This window comes from Penicillium crustosum (genome assembly GCF_028827405.1).
Source record: "Penicillium crustosum strain IBT 35664 chromosome Unknown utg000004l_segment0_segment0, whole genome shotgun sequence".
Taxonomy (NCBI): Eukaryota; Fungi; Ascomycota; class Eurotiomycetes; order Eurotiales; family Aspergillaceae; genus Penicillium; species Penicillium crustosum.
Genome location: NW_026623125.1, coordinates 3272883 through 3285053, shown reverse-complemented (window position 1 = coordinate 3285053; position 12171 = coordinate 3272883). Strand labels below are relative to the sequence as shown.

The 12171-nt window shown below is 50.0% G+C and overlaps 5 protein-coding genes across 5 annotated transcripts; 2 read left to right on the top strand and 3 right to left on the bottom strand.

Moving 5' to 3' along the window:
- Positions 1 to 216: 216 nt before the first annotated feature.
- Positions 217 to 1131, bottom strand: N7487_010283 (uncharacterized protein; the record flags this gene model as incomplete). Its single annotated transcript, XM_056878013.1, has 2 exons — positions 217 to 882; positions 940 to 1131. The coding sequence occupies 2 exons, from the start codon at positions 1129 to 1131 to the stop codon at positions 217 to 219; spliced, it is 858 nt and encodes a 285-aa protein (XP_056726593.1).
- A 496-nt stretch (positions 1132 to 1627) lies between these two features.
- N7487_010282 (pyrroline-5-carboxylate reductase family protein) lies at positions 1628 to 2668 on the top strand (the record flags this gene model as incomplete). Its single annotated transcript, XM_056878012.1, has 2 exons — positions 1628 to 1676; positions 1728 to 2668. 2 exons carry the CDS (start codon positions 1628 to 1630, stop codon positions 2666 to 2668), a joined length of 990 nt encoding a protein of 329 aa, XP_056726592.1.
- Positions 2669 to 3276: 608 nt separating this feature from the next.
- On the bottom strand, positions 3277 to 8152 carry N7487_010281 (Fatty acid synthase subunit alpha; the record flags this gene model as incomplete). The annotated part of the gene is made up of 2 exons (XM_056878011.1): positions 3277 to 8029; positions 8097 to 8152. The coding sequence occupies 2 exons, from the start codon at positions 8150 to 8152 to the stop codon at positions 3277 to 3279; spliced, it is 4809 nt and encodes a 1602-aa protein (XP_056726591.1).
- Positions 8153 to 8448: 296 nt separating this feature from the next.
- N7487_010280 (alpha/beta fold hydrolase) lies at positions 8449 to 9531 on the top strand (the record flags this gene model as incomplete). The annotated part of the gene is made up of 1 exon (XM_056878010.1): positions 8449 to 9531. One exon carries the CDS (start codon positions 8449 to 8451, stop codon positions 9529 to 9531), a length of 1083 nt encoding a protein of 360 aa, XP_056726590.1.
- A 1390-nt stretch (positions 9532 to 10921) lies between these two features.
- N7487_010279 (uncharacterized protein) lies at positions 10922 to 11899 on the bottom strand (the record flags this gene model as incomplete). Its single annotated transcript, XM_056878009.1, has 1 exon — positions 10922 to 11899. One exon carries the CDS (start codon positions 11897 to 11899, stop codon positions 10922 to 10924), a length of 978 nt encoding a protein of 325 aa, XP_056726589.1.
- Between the last annotated feature and the right edge of the window lie 272 nt (positions 11900 to 12171).

Sequence of the window (12171 nt, the reverse complement as noted above, 5' to 3'; positions counted from 1 at the left end):
GTGAAAAAATATAGATTAATGCTCGACTTCAATAATTCATATTCTTGCGGGTGAGAAAAATCAATTCAAGCGCGAGTCACTAAGATCAACATAGTTATTTTCAAACATCTCTAGATCATCCCAATAAAAACTTCTATAATCATCAATTCTTTCTGTTTTGATAGCTGCATGGGTATATCTCTATTCACGCCCGCCAGTGCAGTTCACGCGCTGCATTCAATACGCAGCTTTCAATCTCGACTGATGGTACTCAATAGCCGTAATATCCTCATACTTCGCCCCCTGAACAGGATGAACAAAAGGGGCCAAAGTGCCTACTGAAGTATTCCTATTTGCCTTGCAGAAATAGGCAATAGAGAACCTCTCAGGGATGATCCCCTTATCCACCCCCTTCAGGTTCGGTGGAAGGCTGACCTGATGCAAACCCGCCGGCAAGACATCGTTTGTCCAGCGCTGAAGCGTCTCTGATACGTTAATGATCATTTCGTATTGCGACACCGGGACCACCGGGATGAACGATGTGCCATTCGTGTCGAGACGATTCTGGAACTCGAGTCCTGAAGCTCCCGATGTCCACAACATGGTCAGAACACCGAGGTCGAAGTGCGGCCAGATGCGGTTAACCTTGCCTTCTTGGATGGTCTCCACGCTGATGGGAGGATAATGGTTCATGCGGAGCTCACTGGCATCGTGGATGCGACTCTGGAAAGTGGCTGTGGGCAAGGACATGGAGATTTCAAGTGCTTCGAGGAGTTGAAGACTGATGCGCTCGCTGTTTTTGTAGAACGATTGCATGAACGTGCGGAAGTCGGGAAGGTCGTCCTCTGTTGGCCATTTGTTGGGATATGAGGTATCTTGTTCGTGGCCTTGATCGAAATGCTCCTGTGAAACGGTCTTCCGTCAGTATGGCTTTTTGTCTCGCTTTAGACGAGTACTTACTCGGGAGTCTGAGAGTCCTGTGGATGTTTTGCCTTTGATCAACTTGCTATACAGCGAGGAAGAACTCTCGGCACCTAAGTGACTCCAACCTCGTTGCGGGGCTGGGCCAGCAACATTGGCTATGCCTTCTTTTGACTCCTGTGGCATTTGGAAAAATTGATCGGCCTGGCCGTATTTCGTTAATTCGATCATTCTTGCAAAAGGGCTTACACATCGAGACCCACAAATTTAAAGCACCGATCGATATCCTGGTCTGGAATACCCGAATTTATGATCCTTGCGAATCCATGTGTCGAGAGGGATTCAAGCAGCAAATCGCTACATTCTTTCTTCTCAGTTGCTGACCCTTGGGCGAATTTTTGAAAATCGATGATCGGGATAGAAACGGAGGACACCGCTGACGGCATGTTGTAAAATTGTTTGAGATTGGGACCTCGTGTTTAGATTTTCAGAAAGCGCTGTCATGATTTTGGTTCGCCATTAGACTTTTAAGTAGTTAGTTTCTTCAATACTAAGTTGTCCTGCAGGTACGGTGTTGAGGTTTTCAGCCCCATGGTGGTGCCACTGGTGGTTGTGCCAACCATACCACCCAATGTCTAACGGGCCAGGAAGAAATGGGCGAAAAAAGAGCTGATGAGAGCAAGGCATTTTGGATTTTCGTATTTCCAAGTTGAAGAACTAGGAACTTATGGCTGGGCGTCACGTCGAAGAAGTGAAAGTCACGATTCTGGGGTGTGGTAAGCAATGTAGGAGATCTGTAAACGAAATCAAAAATAACAAATCAATAGGAAAACTGGGGACTGCGATTCTTCAGGGTCTGCTTCAATCTACAAATCCCGAATTGCGCGTAAGTCATGTTACAGTGACTACAAAAACGCTTGAGGGGGTGGACCGAATCAAGAAGACCATCGGCTTCATTGATTCGAAATCCCCCGAAGTCGAGTTCTGCAATGGAGACAGTACAAGAGCTGCAGAACTAGCAGATATCATCATAATCGGGTGCAAGCCTAAAGCTCTCTCCGAAATCTTGAGCGAATTACCAGCGCCAAACGGAAGAAAAATCCTGATCAGCCTGGCTGGAGGTGTGACGCTAAACGATTTAGCTCGCGTGTATCGATCTACTCATCCCATGACGATGACAGGGGACGAAGTTGATCCTTTGATCGTCCGCGCGATTCCCAACATCGCCGCATCACTACAACAATCCGCGACTGTGTGCTCGAGCTTAACACAAGATGGCCGGGACCTGACTACTCGATTATTCAACATGGTCGGTCGCACGAAATGGGTGGCAGAGGAACACATGTACACTGCCTCGGCATTATGTGCATCGTCGCTGGCATTCTATGCTACCATGGTCACGGCTGTGGCTAGTAGTTCTGAGATGCCGGCGGAAGATGCGCTGGAGTTGGCTGCTTTAGCGATGCAAGGTACAGCGAGCTTAGTGCTAGCGGGTCGGGCTCCTGAGGCTGTCATATCTCAAGTAGCGACACCGGGGGGGCTCCACGGAGGCAGGGCTTCGCATTATGGAAACACGCGGTGTAGCAGAGTCGTTGGTTTATGCTATGAAGGAGACCACAGAAGCCACGAGAACAATGGGAAAGGGAGCAACCCAATCATAATTCATGATACCAAAGCGATTCTCCAATATTTTCAGCTTGGACTTGTCTATGGAAATGTCGGTTTCATAATTAAACTGCAAACCACAGAACTCACTGGTTTTATGTAGAAAGTGAGAACAAATGTCTTAATTTCTCTAATGTGTAAACTGCAAACAACCCCTAGAGGGTCCTCGAACATAATGATGATCGATCCTTGATGAAGACAGGAAGAAGGGAAACTGCTGGCGAAACTATTCACAGGTTGGGGAAAGCCTGTCCAAAACCTGACTGATTGACTCGCAACATGTATGAAAAAACCATTCCAAAAGACCAGGTTACGCCTTACTACTGCAATTGGAAGCATGTCAGCGCGGCTTCTACTAGGGTTATCCTTTGTCCCAAGTCACAAATTGATCCTAATCCGGTATACATGTTTTCTGTTAACACCGTCTAAAAGAATGCGATAAAACTTCTGCCTAAGTATTTTTGGATCCATCTCCAGAAGAATATCAATAATTCTGTAGCTGATAATCACTGCCGGAAACAAATTGAGTGGGAGGAACATATTGTAGAACCACTTATATATTTCCACCCACGTTGGATATCAAACCCCATATTATTTTTCGACATGTAAGGTTGATGCCCAAGTGGATAAGTAAATCCTGGAAGAATACGTATGTATATAATTAACTATGGTAAACAATCTCATAGTAAAGAGTAAAACGGTAAAGTTATACTAAAATCTCGCTAAAGGATTCAACATCGTCTCCATTTCCATCCCATCTCCCCAGGGTGGCGAATCCTTCACATCACACACCCGCTGCTCAGCCATAGCCTGAACCCAAACCTGCGATGATTTCTTCTGCCTATTCTGCACCTTGACACAGTACGCATGATACTCTTCTTCCGTAGCAGCAGCAAAAACATATCGCGGATGTACACCGAAAGCCTGCGCACCCTTCTGCCCGAACCCAAACGAGGTCACCGAGAAAGCCTTCAACCCCGTCTTCCGAATGGTCTTGCTGGGGAAAAACAGGTCTTGACGAGCCCGCAGTCGGGCGTCGATGTTATCCGCGTTGCGTTGGCCAGGGATCGTATCCGTGTTAAGTGCTTGGAAGCACCCATTCACCATCCACGCGGCGGATGCGCCTTTGGAATGGCCAGTCAAGTATTTCTGGAAAATACAGTAAAGGAGGTTTCCGTCCTCTCGGCCCAGGTGACTGAGTTGTTTCTGGATGACGTCTGTTTCATTTAAGTCGTTCAGCACAGTCGAGGTACCGTGCAGCGAGGCAAAATCCAGGTCATTGACAGTCAGACCCCATACAGCCAGAGCGCCGCGGATGGGTGAGATAGATGAATCGCCGTGCCAGAAGTCAAGGCCAAATGTAGCAAGCGCATCTTTTCGCTGGCGAGATGCTTCGCTAGTGATCCAGTGTTGGCGCTCCACCAGCAGGGGTGTATCTGCAGGTGGCATGTCTTCAGTGGTTAAGTCGGCAGTTTCATCCATTTCCCATTTCGAGATTTGACCAAGACGCTGATCTAAGCGGCGACGTCGATAGGACATGTTCAATAATGGCGAGCGGAACTTGCCCACTGTTTCGCGCGCGTTGGTCAATAGGCCTTGTCCGGGTGCTGGCACGGAGCGGCCTGCTTTATCGCTGGCAGTACCGGCCCACGCAATAACACCATACACCGGTAGACCCATGTCAAGAGCTAGCCGTGCTGTGGTGAGCAGCTGCACGCCTGCGCCGTGAGTTTCGACAAAGCCAGCGCGTGTTGAGCTGGTAGGACGGGAGGCTTCAGCAGGAGATCGGCCTTGGGCATGTTCCTTGGCGGGATCCGACGTCGCACCCATATTGGCGAACTCGACAGCAATATCGTGGTCGAGATCGTCTACACCGCCGACTAGGCAAACCTTTGCCTTTCCAGTAGAAATTAACTCGTAGCCTGAGTCTAGCGACTCCAGTGCCGTTGCACAGGCTCCAACGGGTGTACGGAGTGGACCTGCTCCTGACATCAATAGCATGTTTACCCATGCTGGCGCTGTATTGATGAATGTTTCTTGGAGGATATCTGATGCCGCGGGTAGATCATGATGACGCGTTCGGAAAACACGTTTCAATGCGTGAATCCCACCTAGCCCTGAGCCGATACAATTACCCAGCTCGGACACATGGATATAGCGATAAAGCTCGTAGGCATCAGTGAGGCCACTGGCAAAGAGTGTCTCTGCTACGCAGACCAGGGTGAATAGTGTGACACGATCGACATGGGCGATGAGTTCGTCTGATAGTCCGTAGTTTTTTGGATTCCAGCCTGTGGGTATCTGTCCGGCTACAGGGTGTGCAACCTTTAGGCCTTTAGGCACAAGGATTGTGGCACCCTTCTTGAGACGCATCCGGACATCGTCTTCTTCGTTGTTTTGATCGGTAGGATAGTAGACATCCACGAGATCGCCCTGCTCAGCCTGGAAATGCGTCGCTAGTTCCTTCGAGGTAGAGATGGGGGGAAGGTCTTCTGTCAAAACTACTTCTTGGAGCAATTGTCGGCGTGTCGGATCTGGACCATAGCCAATATCCAACTCTGTCTCCACGAGCCGAATACCCGTATGCTCCAGAATTCGCTTCTCGTAGCGGCTCTTGACCTCTGAATCGGCGACTGGGTGTCCTCCTTCAACATCCACCCAGCCGTCGTAGTATTCAGAATTGATTTCACCACTATGGTGTCGGATCATGCCCATCATCCATGCCATTTCAATGCATCCCTCTAGACTGAAATGACCATCCGCTTCCATCTCCCATCGTGTACGTGCATTTCCATGCGGTCCCAACTCAGCGATACCGGTGACCACCACGACGCGGTCGAGATCAACCATCCCGCGGAGGTCTTGAGAAAGTGGGCGAATCTCAGTATCGTAGTCCGGGAGTGCGGGGAATTTTAATTGGAGATTGGCGAGCGGTGGTGGTGGTGCAGGAGTATAGTGATCCTCCATTAGGTTCGGGCTGGCATCGAGCTTCTGGTCTTCCATGACAGCTTTTCGGATCGAACTGATCTTCTGCATCTCCTCGCGCAGTGCTGATAGTTTCGACTTAAGGTTAGGATGCTGGCCGAGTCCGCCAGTAACATCTGCATATAAGGCGGCGGTCTCGCAACGCTCCGCGACAGGGCTGCTCATCAACAAAAGCAGATGCAGCGCCATTTCCTCCACCGAGAATGTGCGAATACCCATCTTCTCCATTCCCTCAGCGACAAGATCGTTTGCCTTCATCAGGCCTGTCCCTCTAGTCCACCCGATCGAAGCACCGCAAATAGACAGGTATGGCGCCCAGCTCTCAGACTCCCATTTAGCAAAAAGAGGCTCAAAACCGATCTTCGACTCGGCGTAGAGACCATCTCCGCCAAAGGTGCCGTGGTTCGGCGACAAAGGGAGCAAGACCTGGGTAACGTTGCCGTTGTATCCACGGGCGCGCTTTTCATGCGCGACCCGACCCATCAATCTCAAGACATTGACGAGCATCATGCGATGAGCCAATTCAGCACGTGAGTCAATTCTATCCATCTCGCGACCGGATTCAGAGATTGCTGCGAAGGGGACGATGTGGTCGAGATCAAGACCTAGTCCGTCATAAATCCACCCGATGAGTGAGTTGACATCTTGATGACTGCCCTGGTTGAATGATACAACGTGTAACTGTGACCCGCGCGCACCGTGCGAAACATACATTTCGCGGAAAAAGTCGATGTTGCTGGTGGTGAAGCGGCTGGTGGTCACGATCACGTTCGCACCGCCGACAAGCAGTCCACGTAAGATCTCAGAGCCGATCGATGAGCGACTCGCCCCGATAAGCAGCACCACTTTGTCGGCGAATGTGGGAGCTTCGGCGCCATTGGCTTGTTTCAAGAGCTGGGTGTAGATCTCGGTCGCCTGCTCTTGCTCGCACCAGCCTTGGGAATTCTTGATACTAAGCGTAACACCGGTAGGCTGGATCTCGGTCGCTGTACAAGGAAACTCCTGGTACGTAATTTCTCCATCGTCACCGATGATGGTGCGAGGAACTGTGAGTCGTTCCTGGACGTTTTGGGCAAAAGGCCGAATGGTAGGTGGGCTCTGTCTTTCTGCGCTGTTGGTCAAGCTAGCGAGGAAAGCGGAAGCAGCATCGAGATTTCCATCCAGTTTGCAATCCAGGGTTTGGCGATGCAGATATTGCACAACGCGAAGAAGACGCGGACATGCGCGGTTAGCAATCAACCGAACTTGTTGACGTGTCCAGCTCTCACCCACGCCAACTTCCCCACGAAGAATCGCCCCTAACGTGTCGAAGAGATCCTGAATTCCCCAGTTCCAGTAAGAATCATATCGACGAATGTGTGATGCAGACCATTGCGGCTGCACGCCGGAGATGAGGTCCTCGCCTAACTCGGTCACCAACGCGTCGATCTCCCCTTGTAGGAATTGAATTTGTTCATCGCGTTCAACGGCGACCTTATCGCGCTGATTCAAATCAATACCCAAGCGACGGGCTTGCTCTTCAAGCTGTGCGATTTCGATGGACTGTCGCGTCGAGTCGACCTCTTGAGGACCCGCTACGGAAGTCGGGACGGGCGCCGACTGCAGCGGCACAGGCACCGGAGAAGCATTTAACCCATGTTCCGCAAAATACGCCTGCACGATCACATCAAGAAATTCCCGTGTTTCCGCAGCTGTGGTTAGGCGTTGTGCTGGTGGTCGACTACTAGCCTGGAGAAGGATGCAATCCTGACGACCGGGACCAAGTCCCCAACGGCTCTCGAGATATGAGCGGATTTGCGCGGTGCGAAAGTCCGCCGCCATCTTCGAAGATATCATCTTAGCGATCATGACCGTTGTTGTGCGGCGCAGCTGCCCAGAAAAAGCAGGTGAGACCTGTAATTGATCGCACACGGCCTGGAGTTCAATGCTCTCAACATGCTCGGGCACACTTCCAAACTCGGCCTCAAGCTCGCCGGTTATCTCATTCTCCATTGTCGATCTTCCGCCGCACAGCTGCTTTACAGACTTGCGCAGATCGTCTTTGCCCAGTGCTCGATCGAGCTTCTGTGAGATTATGGCGACCACAATTGTCTGGGCGGGCACAGGTGCATCAGCGATGGATGGTTGAGCGGCAATTTCCACTGCTGCTGGAGCCGGAGCCACTGGCTCTATGGGCAAAGCAGCGGTAGCAGAAAGTTCCGTTGAGCTAGGTGGTGACGCTTCTGCTGTGATTGTTTTGAGATCTGTGCTTGCGGTGAAACCGCGATGAATATCGGCGGCATGGTCACGATAGCTGAGAAGCCTCCGAGTTAGACCGAGCGCGCTATCGTGTATGATATAGTTATCATGCTGCAGGGTGCGCTTGAGCATGTTCACTAATGTGCTGGCCGGTCCAACCTCCAGCAAGTTCTGGATGTGCAGCTCTTTGAGCAGCACATCTTGCGTCTCAATCCATTTGACGGGCGACGCAAACTGGTATCTAGTAAGGACATCAGCAGGGGCTCATATTCGAGTTTTATTTATTATTATATTTTTTTTCAACCTACGCCAATAATTCGATGAGCAGCAAATAGGTAAGTTCTCGCTCTACCTCCGCGTGCATGTTGGCGCGTATTGCAGCGTGTGAAATTATTTGCCGGGTGGGGGTATCTCAGTATTTTCGAAGAACGAACTGGATTGACTCCCAAAAAAAGCAAGTCATTTTCATTAGTATCCCCATGATTGGCAAGGTAGTTGGTGTTGCTACTCCCCTAGCTGGTGGCACGTCAGTGTGGCACGACTGCGCTTACGGCCTCCAGACCAGAATGGGGGCCCTATCATCAAAAGGCAAAAGGTCCGTACACGGCCATCAGGAAGACTTTGCCTCGCAATCTGGTAAAATTGAATCCTTCTCACAGAATGTCAGATAACGCTACAGCTGCGGAAGACGTTTGCTCCTTCGCCGCCGCTAGTCGGTTCCATCACAGTCTCAAATTTGATAGTAAGACTACCCAGAAGCCCTTAAGGGTCACCTACGCCACTGTTGGCTGTCAGGATTCCGACTCCCCGACTATACTCTTTGCGGGTGGATTGTATGGCGGGCGTTGGAACGGGCTCTGGATCGACCATCTGTGCCAGCAGAAAAAAGTCCGCGTGGTGATCATCGATCGGCCAGGGTTCGGCGGGTCGACGGCCGTGGCCCTGGATCAACGAATTCCTGTGTGGCTTGAGACGGTGCCCATTCTCCTAAGGCATCTCAAAGTTGACAGGGTTACTCTCGCGGCGCACAGCAGTGGAGTCATTTATCTGTTCAATACGGTCTACCATTTGCCGGAGATTTTGACTCCGGAGCCTACGATCCATCTTATTTCACCTTGGGTTCATCCGTCTAAATCGGGCGCAAAGATGCTGACCATCGCGAGCGCTATGCCTGCGGGGCTTGTTACCGGGTGGAACAAAATGACTTCCTTCCTGGTGAATAGGCTCATGCCCTCGTCAGCCCCAACCGACCAAGGAAAGAAGAAAAACAAGAAAAATCCACAATCCGACAGCGCGGTTACTGCCGACGAGCAAACCTTGTTAGAGACGTGCGGGCTCTCCTCGGCAGCCAAACAACCCACGCGTGATTACTTTGTCAAGATGTTTTTCGAAGAGGACACCTCTGGGGTCGCTGACGAGGCCAAACTTGGCCTCAAGACGGGTTCGGGTGTATCGTGGGGGATATGTGATGACTATGAAACCTTCGCGACCCAGTTAGCCAGCAAGGTGGGCAAAAACAACAAACTCCACATGGTGGCTTACTTCGGAGAGAAGGATGGGTACGTGGGCAAGGGAGGCTGCCAGTATTTTCACCGGGTGTGGGGAAGCGACAGGGGCCAATCCATTTCAGCGGAAATTCATGAAGTGCCAGGGATGAATCATGATGATTTGACACTGCCAGAACACGGGATTCTGGGCCAGATCTTCGATTCGGCCTCTGACCGAGAGTACTCCGTACAGTGAGATATATAAATAGCTAAATAGAAGCACCGGAGGTTTTCCGAGCCCCATTTGCTTATCTTGGCCAAGCTCTATAATTTCCACTAATCAGAAACGAATAGACTATTTTAAGTGACTTGGGAGTGGCTTGCAGTTTTCATGCATCTTAGGGTTTTAGTGTCAGCCAAGAATCGCCAAGCAGCGCCAATAAGCTCCGTGACAAATTTGTGACAAATTTCCAGCTCTACTCGTACTTCGTGGGAATTCTAATCCAGTCGGGGTTCTCATTTCCTGCTTCAAAAGTATACAGAACAATCAAATAACAAGTGCTTATTTCGGTACACTCCACTAAACCGCCCCCATCTCTACAAGTGGCACCCGTGGACGTTGAGGGTTGAATCAAATTATGTAAAGAATAGACATAGCTAGTTATCTAACTAGGACTGTGAAGAGGCTGCTCTGAGGTCCAGTACTCCCAAGGTAATTATACCTATGAAGCTACAATTTGTTTACCATATAGGTGGGGAAACCCACAAAGAGGCCCCCGCAGATCTTCATTCGAACCTCTAGGATCCTGACCTGACTTTATGTGCGAGAGAACCTTGGAGCCTTCTGGCCATTTTGAGCCGCTTCCAGGCACATAGGTATTGAATGGGTAAGACATTAGAGAACCTTGGAATTTTGCAATATGTTCGCAGGTCTAAGCGTAAGGGTACCCCTCTCGAGCTGCAGCAGAGTGGAGATATGTTATTTGGTGGATTCAGGAAAATTAAATCTATTACACCAATGGACCGTCGAATATCTCCCAGATGACCATATTTATTCGCGATGGAGCCGCCCAAAAATGGCCATAGTAATGGATGTTTGAGGCCTCTAGGGATTTCGTTACTGATCGTGCCACCCCGGTGGATCCAACTGATCTGAGTCAGCCCCATTAAACCCTAACGAGAGATTACAACGTTGGAAACTCGCTACATATTAGGCTAATGAGAGTTATAGCTAAGGTGCTGAACTATATTGTGATGTATTGCTGAATCGAGCTGAAATAAAAACGAATATCATATCTTACACTCCGTGGCCCCCACCGTCGCATGGTATCTTCCAAGGTTGGCTTGATATTTACGCGCCTAAAGTTTTCTTTATTCCAATTGGCCTGCTTGGTGGCGCTTTACCTAGAAAGGTACTGGTACAAATAATGTATAAGCATCGGGAATTGAATTAGGTACGGAGTACTCGGCAGAGGTCCACACGGTGTTCAGGTGGACATTTGGATCCACCTGGATGCATACGAGTAATCAAGGCTAGTAATTCTAGCTGTGTATTACCGTATTCATATTCTAATCTACAGTTCAAGCCACAGAAAGAAAGACGGTGGAGAATTATATTCATAATTATTTTCGAAGGAGTTTGCCTTCTATTGGCCATGCTGTAAAGCCTGCTTTGTTGCACGAAACCGCCGTATGAGCATCTTCATATGTTCCATAACGACCTCATTCTCCTCTTGTAAGAGCTTAATATATGCCACCGCTTGTTGCAGGACTTCAGCCTTGTTCAGGCGTACGTTTCGGTTATGATCCTCATCAGTTCCATCCGCGTCACTTGGAGATGGAGATGCAGATGATTTTTGTTGTTGCTGGTCTTGTTTCCAAGTCTCCACGCAGTCCCGTAGTGCCTCAAAACGCTCATGGAGCCCTGCCCGATACCGTTTTTCGATCACGTAGTGTGCGCGTTGACGTTTTGTCGATCGCTGGCCCGTGCTCTCTTCCGGCTGTCGCCTCTCGGCTGATGGAAAGCTTGGTGGCGGTTGCATTGCGACATCCCCTGGATTTGATGGAAGAGGCCCTGGGCTTATCTGTGGTGTCCCGACAACGGGATCTGGTAGGGTACTTGCAGTGCTGGTGCTGTCGAACTCCGAAGAGTTGAGCATTACGTCCCACTCGTTGAGAGACCATCCTAAATCTAAACATTCGGTTAGAGCTGAAAACATCTTAGAGCGGGTCGACTGACTTAGCATAAAATCACCCCCGGATGAGCTTGGTAAGGTACTTGATGTGGTTGAAGACGAAGAAGCCGTTGTAATATCGCCTAGCCAGTTTTGCCACTGGCCGTCCGCGCTGTCCGCGGGATATGGGGATGCTGCACATAATGCAGGATCAACGGGCAATATTGCCGGGTGCAAGTCTGTTACCGGTGCTTGTTCTGTTGTATTTTGAGGTAGGATTTGTTTCGGCGTCATCATATCCGCAGCGGCCACCCACTGTGAGCCCGGCCGCAATAGTTCCGGGTCAAGATCGTCATGGGCCATCAGCATACGCAGGGCAGCAGCCATGCGATCTCGCCGAGTCGGGAATGTAGGGCCGGCCTTGGCATATGGCATTGTAAGATCATCCATATTGAACTTGTGATGAAAAATGACTGAAGAATGGCGTGAGTTGCAGCCATCCAGGCTCTATAAAACTGCTCGGTAGCGGGAGGTAGTATTGGGGTTTGGAAAATTCCCCCAATACTGACACATACAGATGTATGCAGCTCTAAAGTACAGTCAGATACCTCCCACCTATCACCAGTCGGATGCCGGGTTATCGCGTTCCACTAAAAAACAATGCACCTTAGTATTGGCTAGCCCCCTGATGCCTGCATGGTTAATCTAGACGTTTTGATTAT